The sequence below is a fragment of the Eriocheir sinensis genome, chromosome 29 (genome assembly GCF_024679095.1).
Source record: "Eriocheir sinensis breed Jianghai 21 chromosome 29, ASM2467909v1, whole genome shotgun sequence".
Taxonomy (NCBI): domain Eukaryota; kingdom Metazoa; phylum Arthropoda; class Malacostraca; order Decapoda; family Varunidae; genus Eriocheir; species Eriocheir sinensis.
In genome coordinates, this window is record NC_066537.1 from 11,303,371 (window position 1) to 11,327,995 (window position 24,625).

At 40.6% G+C, this 24,625-nt stretch overlaps 1 protein-coding gene and 1 long non-coding RNA gene across 6 annotated transcripts in view; both read right to left on the reverse strand.

Moving 5' to 3' along the window:
- Positions 1–2,116: 2,116 nt before the first annotated feature.
- On the reverse strand, positions 2,117–7,342 carry LOC127005045 (uncharacterized). Its single transcript, XR_007758247.1, has 2 exons — positions 7,258–7,342; positions 2,117–7,197 (listed from the first exon to the last, which is right to left on the reverse strand). It is a non-coding gene; the product is annotated as an uncharacterized LOC127005045 (long non-coding RNA).
- Positions 7,343–8,895: 1,553 nt separating this feature from the next.
- Positions 8,896–24,625, reverse strand: part of LOC127005044 (calcium-transporting ATPase type 2C member 1-like) — a 41,890-nt gene continuing 26,160 nt past the window's right edge. For all 5 annotated transcript variants that reach the window (XM_050873496.1, XM_050873494.1, XM_050873492.1 and 2 more), the window contains 14 exons: positions 22,620–22,925; positions 21,781–22,137; positions 20,638–20,928; positions 16,844–17,035; positions 16,297–16,444; positions 15,816–15,901; positions 15,567–15,665; positions 14,979–15,135; positions 13,984–14,174; positions 13,296–13,424; positions 12,517–12,683; positions 11,844–11,985; positions 10,948–11,132; positions 8,896–10,493 (listed from right to left, as the gene is read on the reverse strand). In XM_050873496.1, coding sequence (XP_050729453.1) covers positions 10,088–10,493; positions 10,948–11,132; positions 11,844–11,985; positions 12,517–12,683; positions 13,296–13,424; positions 13,984–14,174; positions 14,979–15,135; positions 15,567–15,665; positions 15,816–15,901; positions 16,297–16,444; positions 16,844–17,035; positions 20,638–20,928; positions 21,781–22,137; positions 22,620–22,925 — 2,856 coding nt within the window. In that variant the 3' untranslated portion in view covers positions 8,896–10,087. The remainder of the gene's footprint in view (positions 10,494–10,947; positions 11,133–11,843; positions 11,986–12,516; positions 12,684–13,295; positions 13,425–13,983; positions 14,175–14,978; positions 15,136–15,566; positions 15,666–15,815; positions 15,902–16,296; positions 16,445–16,843; positions 17,036–20,637; positions 20,929–21,780; positions 22,138–22,619; positions 22,926–24,625) is intronic.

A 24,625-nucleotide genomic window follows, 5' to 3' on the forward strand; every position in this document is an offset into this window, starting at 1 on the left:
TATTATAAAAACTAGCCTAATATAACCTTACCAAACCTATCCTAGCCTTTTATCAACATAGAGATGGAAGAGGAAATAAAACTCATTATTATAAAAACTAGCCTAATATAACCTCACCAAACCTATCCTAGCCTCTTATCAACACAGAGATGGAAGAGGAAATAAAAAACACTATTATAAAAACTAGCCTAATATAACCTCACCAAACCTATCCTAGCCTCTTATCAACACAGAGATGGAAGAGGAAATAAAAAACACTATTATAAAAACTAGCCTAACCTAACCTAACCAAACCTATCCTAGCCTAACCTCTTATCAACATAGAGATGGAAGAAGAAGAAAAAAAACTATTATAAAAACTAGCCTAATATAACCTAACCAAACCTAGAGATGGAAAGGAAATAAAAGATTCACTTAAAAAAACTATCCTAACCTAACCTAACCTACCCTAATCTAGCCTAGCCTAACCAAGTCTAAATCTAATAGGCAAATAAGATGATAATATTTTCACTGTATAAATATTCATTCGATCACAAGACCTCGTACTGACAAAATGAGGAACCTAACTCTGATCAACCAAAATAGGATGATAATAAATAGAATAAAATACATATAAATGAGGTCACACGAGTTCCTACCAATAACAACAATAAAAAAGAATAAAAAACAAAAACCTCACTGGATCAAGGAAAAAAAATACCTAAATGTGACCTAAGATAAGACAATATATAACCCCAAAAAACCTATGAATAAAAAATAAAAATAAAATAAAATAAATGACCTAAGATAAGACAATATATAACCCCAAAAAACCTATGAATAAAAAATAAAAATAAAATAAAATAAATATGACCTAAGATAAGACAATATATAACCCCAAAAAACCTATGAATAAAAAATAAAAATAAAATAAAATAAATGAGCTAAGATAAGACAATATATAACCCCCCCAAAAATCCAAACGCCCAAATAAGATTAAAGAAATAAAAGCATTGTATAAATCACAAAATATCCCATGCCAGAAAGATATAGACAAAAAAAGGCACCCACATCACAGAGCTGCTGCAATCGAGTTCCTTACCCTCGCCAGGACCACTTAACCTCCTAAAGCTGCGCTCCTTTACCTGCTAATTGCATCACACGGCCCAGGTCGAGGCCACTGAGTCTTTTTGCCACCAAGGATGGGCACGGTGCAGAGGTCTTTGTTGTGCTTCCCTAAAGGATTTTTATACTATATGTAAGAGCCTGTCAGATATTAGGTATTTTTTTTATGAATAAGTTTGATTACGCCACATTAGGCAGCAAGGAATGAATGAAGACAGTAAGGTAAGTAGGTTGGAAAAAATGAATAAAGGAATGAAAAGGTAAATAGATAAAGGAGTCTATAAGAATAAGCACCAGACTTCCCTATCCACTCAAAATTACTAAACTCTTATATTATAGAGCTGAGGAAAGCCATGTTGAAGGGTTTGTACCTTTTTAGTGTGGGTGAAAAATAAGGGAAAAATAAACACAGTATTTACTTAGAATTGAATTTACTCCATTTAAACTTTTTTTAGAGGAATAGACATTGGACATCAAAAAAATATATATCATACAGTGTACACTAATAATAATAATAATAATAATAATAATAATAATAATAACAATGGCACTCAAACATTTTTTTCTCTATTGTGGACTTCCTCTTGAGAGCATTTGTAATACAACCAAATATACACAATACAACCAGACACACAACGCAACACAACTACGCAACGCAACACACGCACGAACGAAGGTGAGGAAATGTATCACAATCGCGTTGCATCACAATCCTGTTACGGCTGGCAGGGAATAAAACATCACAATACGAAACACACAATAAAATATTCCTTTTATCTTGTTTCTCTTGCATTTATTTTTTTGTTTTTGGGTCGATTTCGCATGATTTGTGTTTTATGGTCACGGTGTCAAAAAAAAAAAAAAGATTGGCACATTTTTTTCTTTTTCAATTTTCTATTTTTTTCACCTCGTCTGATTTATGTTTGTTTGTCTGTCTTTTTTTTTTTTGGTAATACTGAATTTGTCATCATGTTTGGTGTCGTGTTTGGTGAATTGCCTTTTTTTTCTCAATATATATACGTACATTTCCGGCACAGGTTGACCACATTCCTTTCTCACTTTTTTTTTTTTTGTCCATTTTTTAGTTTTACAAGTTCTTGGTTTTCTACTTTATTTCTAGTACAGGTTTAACAGCTTCCTTCTCTTCCTTTACATCCATGCGTGTTATGCACCTGAAAGGACCCCTGTGCATTAATATCCAGATCCAGATTTCTAGTTCAGCAATTTTTCATTTCCTTTTATTTATTTATATTAGTTTTCTTCTCTCCCTTTATTTTCTAACACATATTTCCTTCTTCCCTTCTTTTTTTTTTCTTGCTGTTCACTTTTTCAATTACTGTTGACTTTAGGGTTCATCTTTTATTTTCTTCTTTTCTTCCTCCTCTTCTTATTGTATACTTTCTCTTCCCTTACTTCCATTTCTAGTTGAGCAATATTTCTCTTTTTCAGCTTTCTTTAATTCTTTCTTGTGATACATACAATATTTTATTAATTTCCCTTCTTCCTTTTCTCTTGCTCATGTTCTTTACTTCTGCTACAGTTTAATTTCGAGTGCCTATACATTTATTGTCTTTTTTTACTTTTCTCCTTTTTTCATTGAAATAAGTAAAATCCAAACACTCATTTCATCACATTTTCCAATTCACAACCTAAAATATTTATTCAGCTCGGCCACAACGTATTCTCTCATTAAAACCCTTTCTCCTGACCCTTGTTTGTTTCCTGGTACGCAAAACACACCATAAAAACTAAACAAACACAAGGATTTATTTTTTTACATATCATACACGGAAAGGAAGAAAAAAAAGTGACAAAAATGAAAAGGGGTGAGTCGGAATACTTTGGGGAAAAATGTTAGTGAGAGAGAGAGAGAGAGAGAGAGAGAGAGAGAGAGAGAGAGAGAGAGAGAGAGAGAGAGAGAGAGAGAGAGAGAGAGAGAGAGAGAGAGAGAGAGAGAGAGAGAGAGAGAGAGAGAGAGAGAATAATAATAATAATAATAATAATAATAATAATAATAATAATAATAATAATAATGAACAACAGAGAAAAAAATGAAGAAAAAAAGAAGAAAAAGAAGAAATAATAATATAGAAAAGGAGGAAAAAGAAGGGAAAAATAACAACGCACTAAAAAAAGACAAAATGAAAAATGAAAACAAATAAAAACGAAAGAAAAAATGCAAGAAAAAAACAGAAAATATGAAAAAAAATAACGAAAAGAAAAAAAGAAAGACGAGAGAAAGAGAGAGACAGAGAAGGAAGGAGAAGAGAAAGGAGACTCATCATAGACTCACCAACATTAATAATTACCTGTTGTCATCACTATTACGAACATTCAGAAAGGTGTGTGTAGTGGAAGCCAACAGAAAACGGGAGACGCAAGCACAACCTACGAGCAGGGTGGAGGGGCTACAAAAATAAAACTGTAAAACGCGATAAAAGAAACAAAAATAATAATAATAATTGTTCCTATGGGTAGATGAATGGGTGAAGTGATGGGGTTAATGAAGGGGTGATGGTGGAATGATGGGAAAGGGATGAAGAATGAAGGAACAAATGAAAGGAATGAAAGAAGGAAAAAAGTGGAATGATGGGAGAGAAATGAAGACTGAAGGAACAAATGAATGAATGAAAGAAGGAAAAAAGTGGAATGATGGGAGAGAAATGAAGACTGAAGGAACAAATGAATGAATGAAAGAAGGAAAAAAGTGGAATGATGGGAGAGAAATGAAGACTGAAGGAACAAATGAATGAATGAAAAGAATGAAAGAAGGAAAAAAGTGGAATGATGGGAAAGGAATGAAGAATGAACAAATGAACAAATGAAAAGAATGAAAGAAGGAAAAGTGGAATGATGGGAAAGGAATGAAGAATGAACAAATGAACAAATGAAAAGAATGAAAGAAGGAAAAGTGGAATGATGGGAAAGGAATGAAGAATGAAGGAACAAATGAACGAATGAAAAGAATGAAAGGAAAAAAGAAGGACGGGAATAAGTGGAAGGGAAGGTAAAATGAAGAAAAGAAGGAAGAGAAGAGGGAATCTGAATTGTTTTCTCTGTTCGCTCTACTTTCTGAGGTCCATCGCCCTTATCCGTGACATTCTTACTCTCCACAGATGTCACCTTAATGGTTTCCTGTGAGGGTAGTTTTTCTTCCTTCTCTGTTACTAAGACTTCATTCGTTTTATTGGCGGGCAGAATCTCCACGGTTTTCTCTGTTTGTTCTACTTTCTGAGGCCCATCCCCCTATATAGAAAGGAAGGAAGGAAGGAAGGCAGGAAGGAAGGAAGGAAGGAAACACGTGGGTTAGTGTGTGCATTTGTGTGTTTCATTATAATCTCCCTAATCTCTTCAATTTTCACACCACTATAAACTCTCTCTCTCTCTCTCTCTCTCTCTCTCTCTCTCTCTCTTCCCCCATTAACAAGCCATCTCAGCCTCAACATAATCTCCCTTCAGGCCTAACCACTCACATTAAATAAATACTAACCAACCCAACCATCACAGCAGTCACTTATTTCCCTGTACATTTATTTTCATCCATTTTCCCTTCTTGCAATGTATGATAATTTGCTTTTCCACTGCCTTTCCTTACCTCCATCTTTTCCTTCTATTTTTTTTTCCTTTCCTTTCCTTCCTTCCTGCATGCTATTCATCTCTTTCATACCCTATCTATTTGTGTCTATCTCCCTATCTTTCTTTCACTATCTATCTATCTTTTTATTTTTCCTATGTTCCATCTCCTTATATTCGCTATTTTTCAAGGGGTGTCTATAGTGAATGTCTCCAATTTTCAGTGTTCTCTCTCTCTCTCTCTCTCTCTCTCTCTCTCTCTCTCTCTAATCATAAAAATAATGTGTTTATACAAAAAAAACATTAACTGTATTACATCATCACAATGCATATGAGAGAGAGAGAGAGAGAGAGAGAGAGAGAGAGAGAGAGAGAGAGAGAGAGAGAGAGAGAGAGAGAGAGAGAGAGAGAGAGAGAGAGAGAGAGAGAGAGAGAGAGAGAGAGAGAGAGAGAGAGAGAGAGAGAGAGAGAGAGAGAGAGAGAGAGAGAGAGAGAGAGAGAGAGAATGAGAGAGAGCGCACAGGGGAGGAAGGGGAGGTGTGCCAATGCTTTCAGTCTTCTTAACGGAGCACATTTTTCGGTTTTCAAACACACATATGCATAAGAGGATTGGAGGAGGAGGAGGAGGAGGAGGGAGAAGGAGCGAGAAGGAAAAGGATGAGCAACAGCAGAAAAGTGACAGAATGGGAGATGAAAAAATAGTAAAAAGAAAAAGAAAAAAAAAAATGATGAATGACTGAAAGGAATTATGAGATGAAGGGTGAGGAGGAGGGAGGAGTGCAGGAGGTGGGAGGTAGTGGGGGATGATCAGGGAAATGTTTCACCAATTAGTACACACACCGTCCCTATTAGTACTCACATTACACACACACAAAAAAAGCCACTTTGGAGAATTGCCGAACCAAGACGTAAAAGTTATAAAATTGACGAAAACAATAAAATCTGGTAATGAGTTCTGAAATGATAAACAGACAATGCTTAGAAATGCCTTACTGAGGACATTAATTCAAGGCTATATAGGTAAAAAAAAAATTGAAATGATGAAAACTCAGTGCTTGAAGAAATACCTGACAGAGCATATCAGTTTACAGGTATACAGGTAAAAGAAAGAAGAAAAAAAGAGTAAAGAAATACCCAGCTGGATATAATAGTTGTCCACATAGGGAGTAAGTGCATCATAATATTACACGAGAAAAAAAAGAAAAGAAAAAAAAAAGCATGTATCATCAATAAGTCTATCCATAATTACACATGAAATAAGAAAAAGAAAACGAAACAAAACATGAGAAGAAAAAAAGGAAAAAAACTACTATCATTGTCTTATTCTTAAAAAATAAATAATAATAATAATAGAAAATAAATAAAGACATTTAATTTCCGCATATCATTTCAATTCCCAGAGTCACTTTCTTGTTGTTCTTTTCCACCATGAGTCATAATAGGAACGGCATGCAACCAATAGCAAACACCCCCGGCTAATACCCAACAACAATAATAATAATAGCTGTAGTAATGATAACAGAAATAATAACAACTTGAGGGCGAGCGTTCACTACGAAAGCCGACATACTTACGACTACCTACGTACGTAATTTCTACCACTAGCGCGCGTGTCTGTCAGTCGGTGCGAATCGGCGGTGCGTCAAAACCTGCGCGTAAATTAAGTAACTGACGGCGGGGAGAAGGGAGTGTATGTACGCGTGTATGTGCGTTAGTTATCATCGGAAACAAGACCTTATTCACTTATAAGTTACGGTACACGGAATAGAAGTGGTCGTAATACAATGAGAATGTCCACTTCATTTGCATTCACTCTTCACTTCATTTTGATACACTTCTGTGGTGGGGGTGAAAGAGGTAAGGATAGGTAGGTGGTGGTGGTGGTGGTGGTGGTTGAGGAAGGGTAGGGTGGAATGCTAGTATGGTGGTGGTGGTGGTGGTGGTGAGAGGAGATGGTTGGGGAAAGGGAAAAAAAGGATATGGTGTGTATTAGAATAGTTTGTTTATCTTACGTTTGCAAAAAAAGTCCTATCTACACTCTCCAGTAAACACTAACAAGATTTGACCTCGCCTAGCAGCCATCAACATAACTTAACCTTTTCCAGCGTCCACTAACAAGATATATGACCTCTCCTTGCATTCACCAACAAGATATGACCTTTCCCAGCATCCACCAATGAGATTTAACCTTTTCCAGCATCCAACAATGAGATTTAACCTTTCCCAGCATCCAACATGACCTAACCTTTCCCAGCATCCAGCAATATGATTCAACCTTTCCCAACATCCACCAATAAGATTTAACTTCTCCCAGCATCCACCAACAAGATATATGACCTTTTCCAGCATCCACCACTGAGATTTAACCTTTCCCAGCATCCACCAATAAGATTTAACCTTTCCCAGCATCCACCAATATGATTTTAACTTCTCCCAGCAACCACCAACAAGATATATGACATTTCCCAGCATCCACCAATAAGATTTAACCTTTCCCAACATCCACCAATATGATTTAACCTTTTCCAGCATCCACCAATAAGATTCATCCTTCCCCAGCATCCAGCAACATGATTTAACCTTTCCCAGCATCCACCAATAAGATTCACCCTTCCCCAGCATCCACCAATAAGATATAACCTTTCCCAGCATCCATCAACCTAACCTTACCTTTCCCAGCATCCAGTAACATGAACTAACCTTTTGATATAGAACATGAGATGAAAGAGGGTGTGGCTTACTTGTTGACTGGCCAATGATATACAATTAAAGGAGAAGGGGGAGGTGCTTGATAGTAAAAGGGGAGGGGCTTATTGGAGAAAGGGGAGGGGCTTAGCGCAATTATTTATCTATTTATTTTATTTTATCATCCTGGAAATGTGACTTAAAAGTTGTGATGTCAAGTTCTTAAGAGAAGAAAAAACATTAAATTCAAGTTAGTCAGAAAAGGAATGAACTACACTAACTGTCATGATGGTGGTGATGGTAGAAGTAGTAGTAGTAGTAGTAGTAGTAGTAGTAGTAGTAGTACTGATGATGATAATGACAATGATGATGATAGTAATGATGGTATAAATGAGAATGATAGACCTGTGATGATAGGTAATGGAAGTATACAGTAGTAGTAATAGTAGTAGTAGTAGTAGTAGTAGTAGTAGTAGTAGTAATAATAGTAGTAGTAGTAGTAGTAGTAGTAGTAGTAGTAGTAGTAGTAGTAAACAGTGATAGCAACATAAAAACCTCTCTAACTACTTCACATTCTCACCTACTACAGCTAATTATTCACAGCCACCTTGACTCATTAGGGCAAACTACAGGTGAGGTAAGGGGTCCCCAGACAGGTAATTGGCAGGTGGCACAGGTAAGGGGTGAAGGCAAGCCCTGTAAGGTAGGTGGCATAGGTAAAAAGGTCAGTTTGCTAAGAGTGGCTGTCAGGTGAACTTGTGATTAATATCCTGATAGAGAGAGAGGGAGAGAGATATTTTGACCCGGTATCTGCGGGGATCACGTTTCTTGACCCGGTAGCAGCGACGGGCCAAATTTGTACCATGATATAAACCCCCCAAAATAGATGATGCATAAACTGATCACAAATGCTTTGATCTATATTATGAAATGGTTTGTGTGAGTGATGATTTTTTTTTCATTTTTCTCGCTAAGAGGGACCATTAAAAAACACGATCCCCGCTGCTACCGGGTTAAAGGTCCCTCAAAGCGAGAGAAATGAGAAAAAATCATCACTCACGCAAACCATTTCATAATATATATCAATGCATTTGTGATCAGTTTATGCATCATCTATTTTTTGGGGTTTATATCATGGCAAAAATTTGGCCTGTCGCTGCTACCGGGTTAAGTGGGTAGTGGAAAGTGGGTGTACATGTGTGGTGGGTGGGTTTGGGTGTGTGTGGGTATTCTGTCAACCTACACCAACACTCATACAGAAAGGAAAGAGATAGGTGCGGTCAGGTAAGGTCAGAATGAGGTAAATTGTGTGTGTAATAAGTACAGGTGAGGATGTAGGTCATAGGTAGGTAGATAGGGGTGGAAGGAAAGATAGAAGAAAGGAAGGATGGAGGGAGGGAAGGACAAAAGGAAGGAAAGAATGAAAGGAGGAAGGAAAGAAGGATGGAAGGAAGGTAGGTAGGTAGGTAAGTAGATAAGGGTGGAAGGAAAGATAGAAGAAAGGAAGGATGGAGGGAGGGAGGGACAAAAGGAAGTAGGTGGGTAAATGGGTAGGTAAAGAAATAGGTAAATAGGCAAAGGGTGTGTATAAATAAGCACCAGACTTCCCTACCCACACACACACACACACACACACACACACACACACACACACACGCAAACGGCAAATGTCACACACACTGGTCTACTTCCTTTACAAAAAACACTTCACTTCGCTGTCTAATACTACGATAATAATACTAGTGATATGAGGGAAGGTGCGGCAAAAAAAAAAAATAAATAAATAAATACATAAAAAAAAAAAAAGTACGAACTATTGCACTTTTCTCTCACGTTCGTGTATAAAAAAACGCATCACGGGAAAAAAAAAAATAGAAAGAAGAATAAAAAAATGAGATGTTTGCCCACGCTTGGTCTTGGTGTATGTATATATAAAAAAACGGAGAAAACAAAAAACGTAGAGATGGATAGCGAGTAAAATAAATATACACGGTAACTCTAAAATAAATAATGTACACGGACTAAAAAAATACACATGCACTGTAAAATACAAACATACGAATATAAACACGAACGTACTTGATAAAATAATTGCCGAACAAGCTACTTCTGTTTTCTCAGGTTCATGTGAAGAAGACGGTGAACTTCTAACACACCAAACGTACAGAAAGAAGTGCTCATGAGTGGATGCATCTTGGTCCAAACACACACACACACACACACACACATTCACACACACTAACCAACCAACGATAAGCTCACACTCACATTCACACACACACACACACATGCAGACACATTCACGCACACTAACCAACCAACCTAATAGACACATTCACATTCACGCACACACACACACATAAGCTTGAGTTGAGAGCTTGCACCTGAATCATTATAATCTCATGGCTGTGGATGGAAAATTAAGTAAATAATGCTAATAAACTACACACACAAACACATAAACAAGGACAAACAAACACTTACTTTCACACACACACACACACCATTTACGTTCATACATACACACATAAACGTACACATTCTCACCTTCACAAACACAAGACAAACAAGTTACACACACACGAAGGAAAAAAAACACACACAAACACACATTCACACCATTATACAAAGCAGACAAGCTACTTACACACACACACACACACACACACAAAATAAAACATACATAAACACACACACTATCAGACACACAAGACAAACAACACACTCACACAGCATCCATCCACCCCGCCTTGCTCTTCTTAGCCGGCCAGAAGCTCCTCACCGACAACTTCTGCGGCCATCCACCCTCAGCTAAGCGGTCGAGCAACTTCCTCAACTCTGACACCAAGAGAACCGTGGAGGTCAGACACACGAGATAGAACCAGTCGGTGAGATGGATCGCCTCCGTCTGAAACACCCACTGCAGGAACGGAAGATAGACCACCCCGAGGAGACAGACGATGGTGGCGGTGAGAGCGACAAAGAGGTACCAGTTTGAGGTGATGCCGATCTCCAGCACGGACTTCTTGTCGGAGCGGCAGGACATGGCGTTGAACATGTCGTACATAACAAAGCAGGCAAAGGTCATGGTGGTGTCGCGCGCTGTTACCTTGCCGTCGCTCATCTCAGACCTGTTGGGTGGAGGGACAGAGTAAGAGTTAGGTTAGGGGTTTTTAAATGAAGGTAGAGAGGTAAAGGAGAATAGAGGGAAAAGTAGGAGGAAGAGGGGCAAGAGGATCATGAGATATGCAGGGGAGGAAGATAATAAGGAAAGAAAATGTATGAAGAGTGGAGAACTTACAACTCAACCTAATACATGTGGTTTAAACCTACCCCAAAAGCAACACAATAAAACACATAAACCAACACAACACTACATCACCCTGTACTATGACAACACCACCACCATCAGCAGGAGGCTTTTCTGTTTCCTTTTTTACCCTTAATCTGCCTGTTTCTCTGCATATAAATGGACAGATAAATAAGCAAGTAGATAAACACCAGAAACATCCCCTCCTCTACCTAAAAAGTCCTATAAAACAACAAACATGAGAAATAATAACAAAAAAAACACTGCCACCTCACCTGAAGACCCAGAGAGTGCCACAGATGATGACAGCCGCCGAGATGACACAGTTCCGCACCAGCTTCTTGGTGATGAGGTCCTTGCGCGTGTCCCGGGGAGGCTGGCCCTTGATGTCCTCGTCGATGGGCTCCATGCCGAGGGTGAGCGCTGGCGGCCCGTCCATGATCACATTGATGAGCAGGATCTGGGGGAAGGGAGGGGAGAGAGGAGAAGGTTAGTGTGAGGTCTGGGGTGAAGAGTTATTATTTTGGAGGAGTTGGTGGTATTGCTTTATAGGAAAGGTTTCTGTGAGGTGTAAGGTGTGGGATGACTAGTAACAGAAAAGATGAAAAAGTGTCCAAGAGAAGCAGAAAAGACAGTGATATTGGAAAGGCTTAGAAGTGCTTTAAGTATTTGCAGTTTTCACTATTCGCAGGGATGTCAAGAACGTAACCCATAAAAAAATAAATCGGGGAACACCACCCAAAAGGAGAAAACAATAAGGTAATTAAAAAAACTTCATAGGTGAGTGATGATAAGAGGGATGGACTTGTAACCCACTAACCTATTTAACTACTTCCATTACCCCCTTTCTCTTAACTCCTTGGCCGTGGATATCCTACAAGAAGACATCACCAAGCTACAAGAGTGGAGCAATAAGTGGCTGTTACAATTCAATGAAGAAAAATGTAAAGTCCAGCATACCAATACCACATGGGAAACACTCCACTATCCACCACAAAGGCAGAGAAAGACCTGGGAGTACATGTTACCAGGCTACCAGTGAAGGCCAAATCCGTGGAAATAGCAGCGGGCGGGTTAATCCTTCCCATTCTCATTCGTATTATCCAACACCCTTCCCTTTGCATTCCTCATCCCATCACTTATCCTATTTCTCTTACTCCTTGTGACTGACCTGCATGGGGTTGAGGGGGCTGGGCAGGCCGAAGAGTGTGGAGAGAGCGATGAGGCTGAGGGCGACGAGGCTGGTGCTCACTTGGAACTGCACAAAGTTACTGATGTTGTGGTAGATGCACTTGCCCTCCTCTATGGCTGACCTGCACACACACACACACACACACACACACACACAAAGAGAAAAAAAGAATACATATTAGTCCAACACGTACATTTTTTTCTATTTTTACGATGATATCACTTTGCTCATTAATATTCTACAGTTTCAAGTTTCCACAATCTACAACCACCTCTATCTAACCTCTAACTTTGCTACTATTTCTACCCCTCCAAGTCAAAGTATAAGTAGCTGAAACAAGATAGTATAAGTAGTATATCAATAGTAGTATAAGAGACAGAAACATCCCCAATGAAACTCCCCTAAAATTAATGTATAAGTAACAGAAACATCCCCAATGAAACTCCCCTAAAATTAATGTATAAGTGTCAGAAACTCCCTTAAGTTTAAAGTATAAATAACAGTAACACCACCAATGAAACTCCCCAAAATTCAAAGTCTATAAGTGACAGAACACCATCCAAAAGCAACTACCAACATCCCATCAAACTGCAAAACAATCTTTTATTTTTTCCTCTAAAGAAGAATGTCGGATCTTTTTTCTATCACTCACAGGATGGTGGTGAAGTTGTCGTCATTGAGGATCATGTCTGCCGCCTCCTTGCTCACTGCTGACCCCATGCGGCCCATTGCGATGCCGATGTTGGAACGCTTGAGGGCCACCACATCGTTCACGCCGTCACCTGTCATGCCCACCACCTCCCCGGCCTCCTGCAGTGCCTGTGTGGGGGAGGGAGGAATAAGATAAAGGATAAGGTTGCAGGGTGAGTCTAAAGGGTGGCAGGGGCAGTGATAGATGTTTTCCCTTGTTTAAATAAAGGCAGAATGTTAAGGGGGAAAAAATAGAGAAATAAGCTCCTATGTTGCGACTTTCCATACGTGTAAAGTTTAGAGTTGAGGAGAAAGGTTAATTTGTGAATGAGTCAATATTTTCAAGGTGTGATGAGCTATACATAAGACATCATTTAGCAATACAGAATTCTTATGTAAACGCAAAATTTATCAGGCCGAGGCAAAAGGTAAAATTAGAAAGTCACTAAGGGATTTGGAGAGCTTTGCATAACATTAGGAAGTGCAACATCCCTTTCTTTTTAGTCACAATAGGAGGCATACAGGATAGAGAAAATATAATAACTGCAAAGTCTTGAAACAGCTAAGAATAAATAAATGCAATAAATGAATAAAGAACAAAAAAAATTAGTCACCATTTCCTAAGCAACTACAAGAAAAATACACTAACACTAAAGAACAAAAAGGAGAGCAACAATAAAAAAATTCAGAAAAAAAAGAGAACATTTCCTAATCAGCTGGAAAGACCCCAGAGCTCCTTACCTTCACGATCCGCAGCTTGTGTCGCGGGGAGACCCTATAGAAGACTGATGCATCCTGGACGAGACGCACCAACAGCCGGTCGTCCATGGCATCCAGCTGGTCCCCGGAGAACACTGACCCGGGCCTCACCTGCCGACCACACCCACCACATGCCTCGTTAGGAACCTGTGCCACCTGCTCTGTTCTTGGTGTTGTTGTTGTTGAGTTCTTTTATGTTTTATACACTTAATTTGTTCTTATGTTTGATTTTGCTTTATTACTGGTCACCTTACAACCCTTTTTCAAATGCTTCTTTTCTCCCCTTCTCTTTCCACTAGACTTCTTTCTCTTCCTTTCCCTTTCCCATTTCAGTACATCCTCTCCATTCGTATTTCTGTACAGTGCATTATTTTGCCACATCTAACACTCGCTCTTACCCCCTTCCTTACACAAATGCTCTTCAATTACCTTTCTCTTTGTCCACAAGTTACTAAACAAACCCCTTTTCTCACCCCAAATGCCTTATAAAGTCACCCTCTCTTATTAATAATCCTAACCTAACCTAACCCAACATGTCCACAGACTAACCGTAGCCTAACCTAACCATAAAAGTAATCTAGCATAGCATGACTTATTATAACCATAGCCATGATCTGACCTTAACCTAGCCTACCCTTAACCTCACCTAACACCAGCACAACCTCCTCACCTGCAGCCCCACAGCCTGAGCTATGGCACAAGCCGTTTCCTGGGCATCACCCGTCACCATCTTCACTCGCACCCCCGTGGACTGCAGGGTGGTGATGGAGGGCCGCGCTCCCTCCCTCGGCGGGTCCATGATGCCCACCAGCCCCATGTAGCTCAGCTCGGACAGTGATGAACCACGTGCGATGGCGATGACTGAGGAGGAGGAGTTGCAAAGAGGTTGTTAATGGGTGGGTTAGGGGGGTGTGAGGTGCTTTGCTTAGAGTGTTTGGGCATCATAATCATACTTCTAAGACTCATGGGGTAAGTATCATTGTTTAATTTGTAATCTTATGCCTTAATGACCGTCTAAAATTTCCTTGATATGTTAGAAAAGGTAAACAAGACTGGTGATGTGATTAGTGTGTTTGGGCATCATAATCATACTTCTTGGACTCATGGGGTAAGTATCATTGTTTAATTTGTAATCTTATGCCTGAAAGACCTTTGAAAGAGTTCCTTGATACATGAGAATAAGTAGATGAGACAAACATGGGTATATAATTATGTATCAAATGGTTATCAGTGGGAAAGTTTATCATACGCACGAACTGATTATTTGGTCCCCTTAATAAAATAAAAGTGAACAAATATATGGAACACTTAAACAGCCTTTCCCTTTCTCCCTCTTTCTCTCCTCTTCTGTATCCACAATTGCCTTCCCTCTTCTTCAAGTTGATCACTCTCCCTCTTTTCTTTACCCCCTTCCTTTTCTTCAGCCTCAATTTCCATCCCTCTTCCTCAAATCAAGGCACCCTTAGTCTTCTCCTCTTCCCCCTTTGTTTCCTTTCTCCTTTTTTCTTACCCCTTACATCATCATATTAAAGCACCCTTAGTCTTCTCCTTTTCCCCTTTGTTTCCTTTCTCCTTTTTTCTTTCCCCTTACATCATCATATCAAAGCACCCATAATCTTTCCCTTCCCCCTCTTCCTCTTCCTCCTCCCCCAGCCCCTCACTCACCGCGCAGGCCCTGTCGTGAGCGCTCCAGGGCGATGGTGAGGATGTGGTGCTGGCGTTCCTGGGAGAGCGGCAGCATGGCCATGTTCTGCTGGTAGTGTGAGCAGGAACGCAGCACCACCTCCACCGCGCCCTTCACCAGCCACTCCACCTCACCCGTCTGGCAGCGAGGAGGAGAAAGAATGTGACGATGTGTGTGTGAGCTATTGATTATTAAGGAGAAATACAAGAAAGTAGAGATAAATGGAGAGATTAAGCATGGGAGGGTAGGTGTGAAAAGCAGTTCACAAGTTGCCTTTAATTTTTGAATAGGCAATAATTGACATCTAGTAAAGTTAAGTAAAGGTACAGCTATAAATGTGTTTTTGTGGTTATTTATACAAGATTTGAGTTTTCTCTTAATAGCAAAAAAAAAAGTACAGCAGAGAAATTATTATGAAAAAAGAAAGACTACTACATGTTATATCTAAATTAAGGAGCTAAAATAATAGAAAATGAAGAATAAAGAACAATAAATCATGAAGATGGAAAAGTATCATTTTAACTGGCCACAAGGAGTTTCCAAAGCCTCCATTGTCCTCCCTGACTCACCTTCTTGTTCTTGACCTTGATGGACATGGTCTTGGTCTCAGACTTGAAGGGGTTCTCCTCCAGCCTCTGATACTTCTCGGCCGCATTGTAGATCCCGTGCTGGAGGGGGCAGGAAAACACTTGAATATGACTACTTACTGCTGATTAATTACCCCAAGAAACAAGGAAAGACAGCTACTTATTGGTACATTACTACAAAAAGACATGATAGGAATGAATAAGATACTACATATTTTCAAAGTTTCTCACCTTGATGGCCGCGGCAAGGATGGCCCCGTCGGTAGGCTGGCCCAGCAGCTGACCTCCGACAATCTGGGCGTTGTTACACACAGCACCTACAGGGAGAGGAGGGAAGGGAGGAGGGAGTCAGATGGTGAATTAATGAACAACTCCAACCAAAGAACACACAAGGCAAGAAGGAAGCACAGACATGAAGACAGTGAGTAATAAAAATAGACAAAGGAAGAAATAAACTACCTGGCTCGCTGCTCCTTCCTGATTTACCTCAACACTTCCAACCTTTCTCACCTACCTCTTCCATTCCTCAATGAACCCACATCTTCCCCCTTTCCCTCATCCCCTACTTCCCCTCTCTTTCACCTTCCTCATTTACTTCATCCTTTCCTTACCTACCTCACACCCTCTCACAACCTACTTCACATCTTCCCCACCTCTTTCACTCCTTCCCCACCTGTTCCAATTACATCACCTGCTTCACCACCATTCTCACCTGTCTCGAGCAGCTTGGTGACCGCCTCGTTAGCCAGCTCAGAGTAGCCGCCCTCGAACACCACCTGCCCGTCCGCGGAGTAGCCCACACCCGTCATCCGGCACTCGTCACCCTCCGAGGTCACGATGCAGGTCACTGTCATCTCATTCTGGGGGCAAGAGGTTAAGAAGTCACAGGAAGGGCAAACGGGTTGTGAGTTTTTTTATTATTATTTATTTGGTCTGCATCCTCCGCTGTAAAAAATAAGGAAATATTAAAATGATGACGTCACACAGGATCATTATGTACGTCTATTTCATTTAATTCCATCACCATTACTATTTACGCTAAAAAAATATCAATCTTGCTAAACAAACCTTTCCTCTGAAATACACTAAAATGCAACATAGAAATAAAGAAAACTAAACAGGTGCTACACAACACACATACCTAGGTGAGTTAAACTATTACTAATCATTAAACTATTACTGATCATATCTAAAACAAACATCACCTTTACCCTAGAATACAAAATAATAATAAGAATAATAGAAAAAAACACACATACCTTGGTGAGTGTGCCTGTCTTATCGGAGCAGACCGTGGTGACACAGCCCAGAGTCTCGACGGTGTGCAGGCCCTTGACCAGTGCTGACCGCTGGGCCATGCGCCGGATCCCCAGACACAGGGTCATGGTCACCACTATGGGCAGGCCTTCAGGGATGGCCGCCACTGCCAGGCTCACAGCAATGTTGAAGATCTAGGGGATGGGAAGTGATGGGGTGGAGTTGCTGGTTTTTTTTTTACGGTAAAGGAAAAAGCTTAAGGGTGACAAATATAAAAACAAAAACTAAAAACCCTGCTAATCACTACTGGAAAAAACAAAAAAACAAGAATGGGCAGAAGAGAGATCAATAGTGGAGTGAAGAGGTGATGGAGTGCTTTTTATTTTGGAAAATGAAACAGTTTAAGAGTGATAAAGAAATGAAGAAATGACAAAGAAAAACATAAAAGCCTGCTAATCACGCCCCTCGTAAAAGCAAGCAGAAGGAGTGAGTGACTAGAAGAGAGGTTAAGAGTGGGGAGATCTGGGGTGTTGTTTTACAGTAAACGGCTAAAGGGCGATTAACAAACAAAACAAAATAAAAATCCTAATCTCGTCTCCTGCAAAACCAAACGTAAAGAGTAGCCAGAAGAGAGATTATAAGTGGGGGGTGGGGAGATTGAGGGTGGGGAATGTATGCGGTGTTTTTTTACAGTAAAGGAAACAGCTCAAGGGCAATAATCAAAGAATAAATAATAAAAGTCTGCTAATTATGTCTTCTGCAAAAGCAAAGAGAAGGAGTGGGCAGGAGAGGTTTAGAGTGGGGAGATGTGGAGCAGGGAGGAGATGAAAGGGGTGAGGTAATGATGTTAAGTGGAGGGGTGAAAGTGAGGGTGTTAGATAAGAACACCAAGAACAGGAAGAACAAGAATGAGAATGAGAACAGGAATACGAACATGATGAACAAGAGACAAAGAAAAAATTAAGGAAAGATGAAAAATAAAAGATAAAAAGAATGAAAAAATGAGAACAAGAGACAGACAAAAAAATGAAAAAAAGGATGAAAAAAAAATTAAAAAGAATGAGGAAAAAAGAGAACAAGAAAAAGAAGGAGAACAAGAATATTACCATGACGAACAAGAAAAAGAAAACAGAAGAAAAGAAGAAAAGATGAAGAAAACTAAAAACAAAAACTAAAATATAAGTAAAAAGATGAAAAGGAAGAAAAGAATCAAGGAAAAAAAAGAATAAGAATAACATAATGAAGAACAAGAAAAACAAGAAAAAATGAAGAAAAGATTAGGAAGAAAAAATAACAAAGAAAACAAATACAAAAAAGAATGACTAAAAAGAAAAAAAGAAAGAAGAAGGAGATAAATTCAAGACACACACATGCCTCAGGGGAATGAGTGAAGGCTGACCAAACCCCTGCCAGTCATGAGGGAAGGGAGGAGGAAAAGAAAAGAAAAAAAAAAAAAAAAAGTGAAAGCATCTATTTCTGTCCACTCCTTCCCTTCGCTCACTCTATATATAGCGTTGCTGCGTCTGATGTGCTGACGAGAAGACACAAAAACAGACCGCAGCAGAGACAGAAAGTAAAAACAGTGTGTGTATAGACTTGATGCGGCAAATAAATGAAGTTAGTCCTACTGATCCATCCCAGAGACTGATGGGCAGTATTATGTTGTAGTCAATATGTTAGTCAATTACCTTTAACTATTGGGATGGGAAGTGATGGGGTGGAGTTGGTGTTTTTTTATGGTGAAGGAAAAAGCTTAAGGGTGATGAAGAAATGAAGAAATGATAAAGAAAAACAAAAAAGCCTGCAAATCATGTCTCTCGTAAAAGCAAACAGGAGTAGTGAGTGGCCAGACTATTCGTATAAAAATTAAAATCTATCTGAACTGACTTGAGTTGAATGATGTAATCTAGTGGACAGGAACATGGAACATACCCACTTTAGTAAGCTATTGACTTCATATAATTAAAGGAAATCAATGTAATCAAGAGAAAGGTAAATAAAGGTTCTGCCTGACTAACTTATAAGGAAACTAAGACACCTAGGTTGGTATTAAAAGACATTTTCGCTTCTCACATCAGCTATTTCTAAAGGTCAAAGATGGGGTCAGTCGGGTTCTAATGAGTGTTTCTTCAGGTTCATGGTACAGAAGAAGACTCACACTACAACCAGGGTCATAAAACTACCCCTGGAAATGCCCACAACTCCTACGAAAGCCTTGTCAAATATGTGTTCTTGGGTGGCGGTACATCTTGCAATACGACCCCTATAGTGTACATATAAATAAGCCCTGATGAAACCTATGGGGAAATTTGCAGGTGAACCATTTTATAGAAAGGCTAACTGAAAATTTCTCCTGCAGTCGTCACGGAGGCTGTCTGCTATATATGTACAGCCTCCTCATCTTCAGGAGTCAGGTGAGGAAAATGTGGATCAGAAAAGCGCTATGCAAATTGAGGGATAAGGATGGAACTGACAGGTGAAAGGTGTGGGAGAGAGAACTAAGAATAAACTTGTGTGGCTCTGATGTCTTGTGTGTTGAAATGTATGTGTGTGTGTAACAGAGGGTTTAAGTATAAGCTTTGTGTGTGAATGAAAACCTGTATGTGTTTGAACGTATGAAGGTACAAGAGAAGGATTAAGTACAAGTCTAAGTGAGTGTGTTAGAATGTGTGTGAGTGTATCCAATCCAACTTACCCTACCCTACCCTACCCTAACCTAAGCAAATCCAACTTAACCTAGCCTAACCCAACCTAACCTAACCTAGCACAACCCAACCCAACCCAACCTAACCTAACCTAACACAACCTACCCTACCCTAACCTAAGCAAATCCAACTTAACCTAGCCTAACCCAACCTAACCTAACCTAGCACAACCCAACCCAACCCAACCCAACCTAACCTAACCTAACACAACCTACCCTACCCTAACCTAAGCAAATCCAACTTAACCTAGCCTAACCCAACCTAACCTAACCTAGCACAACCCAACCCAACCCAACCTAACCTAACCTAACACAACCTACCCTACCTTACCCCCACCTAACCTAACCTAACCTACCCTACCCTAACTTACCTTACCTTATGTACCCCATCCCATACACCCTCACCTTTTTATGGGAATGCCCTGGTAGAGAACAAGAGCAAACACCATGTCAGTGAAGCAGAGGGAGAACACCTAACCTAACCTAACCTAACATGACCTAGCCTGACCTAACCTAACATGACCTAATATAACCTGGCCTAACCTAACCTAACCTAACATGACCTAGCCTAACCTAACCTAACCTAAACAACCCTGTACAATCTATCCCCACACCCTTAACTTCTGTATGGGTATGCCCTGAAATAGACCAAAGGAATGAACCACACCTAGGAAGAGAGAAAATACCTAACCTAACCTAACCAAACCTAAACAACCCTGTACAATCTATCCCCACACCCTAAACTTCTGTATGGGTATGCCCTGAAATAGACCAAAGGAATGAACCACACCTAGGAAGAGAGAAAATACCTAACCTAACCTAACCAAACCTAAACAACCCTGTACAATCTATCCCCACACCCTTAACTTCCGTATGGTATGCCCTGAAATACACCAAAGGAAGAGAGAAAATACCTAACCTAACCTAACCAAACCTAAACAACCCTGTACAATCTATCCCCACACCCTTAACTTCTGTATGGTATGCCCTGAAATAGACCAAAGGAATGAACCACACCTAGGAAGAGAGAAAATACCTAACCTAACTTACTTTATGCATTCTCTCCCCATACACCTTCGACACAACCCTTACCTTCTGAATGGGAATGCCCTGGTAGAGGCCGAGCGCAAACACAACACCGATGAAGCAGAAGGAAAACACGGAGAGCTTCTTGGCCAGCTCGTCCATGTTCTTCTGCAGGGGCGTGCGTGGGGCCTCCTCCTCCTGCATCATCTTGAAGAGCTCCCCGAACTGCGACTTCTCCCCGGTGCTGATGACGATGCCCCGGCCCCGCCCCGTCCTGACGAAGGTGCCCATGTACGCGATGTTGCCCATGCTGCCTGATGACGCCCCGAAGCCTCCGGTGGTGATGACGCTGTTGACCTGCGGAGGGACAAAGAAAGCGTAAGGGAATAAGGACGGCACAGGAGATGAAAGGTGACAATAAAAAGGAAAAACAAACAAAACAACAACAAAAAAAAGAGAACAGTACACTCAGCCCTCGATTTAACGGATTAAAAGGGGGGAAGGGTGGTCCGTTGCTTGAAAATACTTGCATACGATAAATACTGGTATACAATAAAATTGCTGTTAAAAAAAACGTAAAATGATACTGACAAACCTATTAATAAACGTAGGTATATACGTATAAGAAAATGAAAAAAAAAGAGGAGAGAACAGTATATAACAAAAAAGGAAACTCAAACAAAACAAAAAAAAGAACAGTATAAGAAAATGAAAAAAAGTGGAGAACAGTATATGACTTTGGAGAGAAGGAATGGGGAAGGGGAGGGTCACGAATGTTAGGAATGAAGATGGGAAGGAGTAATAGGAAGAGGGTGAGGGAAGGATGATGATTATTAACGGGGCGTTGTATCTTAGCGCCGCAACAACAGGGTCATATGGAGCGTGAGGGAAGGAGAGAGAGAAAGAGTGAGGAAAAGAATTAGAGAAGTAGGGTGAGAAAAGGGATGAGAATGCATGTGATAGGAAGGGTGACAATGACAATGAAAAAAAAAACACCGGTAAATAACAATGAAAAAAGGAGAAGGGAACAGTATATGACATTGAAAAATAGGGAAAAGAACGCAGTACTATATTACAATGAAAGAAATGCCAGTAAAAAGAAGGAAACATAGGACAAAACAATATACAACTTAAACAAGATAAAAACAGATCCCCCCCAAATCCACAACTACAAAAATACAACCCCAAAAACCACCCACCAAAACCAACCTTAGGCGCCGGCTCAGTCTCGCCCGTGAAGCTGGACTCATCAATGGACAGATCATTCGCCTCCATCAACCTGAGATCAGCCGGTACCCTGTCGCCAATGTTCAGGTGCACCACGTCCCCTGGCACCAGCTCCCGCGCCTGGTACTCCCGCAGGCAGCCGTCCCTCAGACACATACAGGTTACCGGGACTTGTTTCTTGAGCTCCTCCAGCGCCTTGTCGGTCCGCAGCTCCTGTATGAAGGCGACGGTGGCCACGATGACGATGGCGAGTGTAATGACCACCGCATCGTCGAACTGGCCCATGCAGAGTGAGACCACCGATGAGGCCAGGAGTAGCAGGATGAGGGGCTCCTTGAACTGTGGAGGAGGAGGAGTGCATGAGTGAGTGAGTGAGGGAGGGAGTGAGAAGTGGGTGAGTGTGTGAGTGATGGAAAAATGAGTGAGTGTGGGAGGAATAAAGTAAGGGAGGGAGGGAGAAGTCAGTGAGTGATTGAGTGAGGGAGGGAAGGAGGGAGATAGTGAGTGAAAAGTGAGTGATTGATTATTTGAGGGAGGGAGAAGTGAGTGAGTTGCTCTAATGTGACTGAATGAATGAGGAATGAATGAGACGCAATATTTCAGGGGTTAAAGGTGCTACTTTTTCTGACAACCCACGATAAAGTAACCCTACATTTGTGGACGAAGTATGACAGTTGCTTACTTTCTAATCAGGCTTTTTTTGTTTACAGTGTTCTTTATTTTCACCCTGAGCTGCCTTCTACACTATAAAAAATAAAAAAATAAACACCTGTCATCCCATAATAAAAAAACAAGTAAATAAACACCTGTTAGCCCCTTACCTGTCCCAAGTACTTCTTCCACAGCGGGTCATCTTCCGTCTCCGAGAACTCGTTGAAGCCCACCACCTGCCGCCTGGTGAGGACTTCCCGCGAGGGCAGACCAGAGGAGGGATCGGTGAGGAGCAGGCGGGCCACCTCCTCCCACGTCAGCCCCCCGCCCTCCTGCCCACTCACCCACATGGCCGCTCCCTCCCCTCCCCCGCCCCCGCCGCCTCCTCCTCCTCCTCCTCCACTGCCCTCACTAGGCACCGAGCTCAGGCTTTCTTCCGATGGGGAGCCAGATGGAGGCAGCAGCCCTATGCCCTCCTGTGTGGGGAGAGAGAGAGAGAGTTAGTGTGGGGTGATGGGGTGTGTGAGGGTGATGGGGTGTTTGGGGTGATGGGATGGGTGGGGGTGATCATGGGGTGTGTGGGGTGTGATGAGGCATAAGGGGGTGACTGGGGGTGTGGGGGGTGATGGGGTGTGGGGGGTGATGGGGTGTGTAGGGGTGATGGTTGATTTGTAATGGTGGTGGTGTCTGTGGTGGTACTCTCAATGTGATCCTAGTGTTTGTATTTTATTTTATTTTTTATTATATTTTGTATTGATTTGTATTTTGTAATGATTCTGTATTGATTATATTTTTTGTTTTTCTATTTAAGTTTGTATTGCTGTATTTGTATTTTCCATTTTGAGGTTAGCCAATGGGAATGAAGGGATTGTTGTTCAGATTCAAACGATAACAAACAAATAAATCACAAACACAAAGAACACAAACATGAACTTAAGCCAGAAACCAAAAACCTCCACCCACAGGTCAAGCTTTCATATCTGCCATTTACAAAACTTTAATAAGGACTGAAATGTGGCAGGGAAGGACACACACTCATGTCTTAAAGTACAAAACTGATATCTTCCCCCAAAGTGTGTCGATCAATGACTGAAAAATTGCCCCAAGAGTGTATATATACTCGTAGAGAAAATATCATATAAAGAAGTATAAACATGAAATAAAGTATTCATGTAAGAGTGAGTACAAGAAAAAATGATTAAACAGGTGAAACATACACATTAAGACATGTTTCAATAGGCAAACCATAAATGAAACACAAAAGTATGGAGAACATGGGAGAAGCACAAAAATCTAGTCCGAGTACCAAACAAAACTTACATATCAACAAACTTTTGCGTTTGTGTTGTAAGCAGAAAGTACGCATTAAAGAAACACAAAATTAAGATAGAGAACATGGGAAAAGTTTAAAAAAATATAGTAGCGTGTTAGTACGAAACAAACTTACATATTAACAAACTTCTGTGTGTGTGTGTGTGTGTGTGTGTGTGTGTGTTGTAAGCAAAACGTACGCATTAAGACTTGCTTCAAAAGTCAAATATTAACCCGGTAGCAGTGACGGGCCAAATTTGTGGCTTTACCGTGTAGCAGTGACGGGCCAAATTTGTGGCTTTACCGTGTAGCAGCGACAGGCCAAATTTGTGGCTTTACCGTGTAGCAGCGACAGGCCAAATTTGTGGCTTTACCGTGTAGCAGTGACGGGCCAAATTTGTGGCTTTACCGTGTAGCAGCAACGGGCCAAATTTGTGGCTTTACCGTGTAGCAGCAACGGGCCAAATTTGTGCCATGATATAAACCCCCCAAAATAGATGATACATAAACTGATCACAAATGCTTTGATATATATTATGCAATGGTTTGTGTGAGTGATGATTTTTTTCTCATTATTCTCGCTTAGAAACATGATCCCCGCTGCTACCAGGTTAAAAGAAACATAATAATCAAGAAGTGAACATCGGAAAAGTTGAAAAATCTAGCGTTAGGACGAAACAAAACTTACATAATAACAAACTTCAGCGTGTGTGTGTTGTAAGCAGAACTACTACAGGGCAAGTGTTAAAGAAAGTGGTATAAGTACTGTATTCACCACATTCACAGCTGTGTTAGGAGGAGGAAAAGCAGATGAGTCAATGAAGAAACTGATAACCCCTGGAACATGTTAATTATGGCTAAAAAC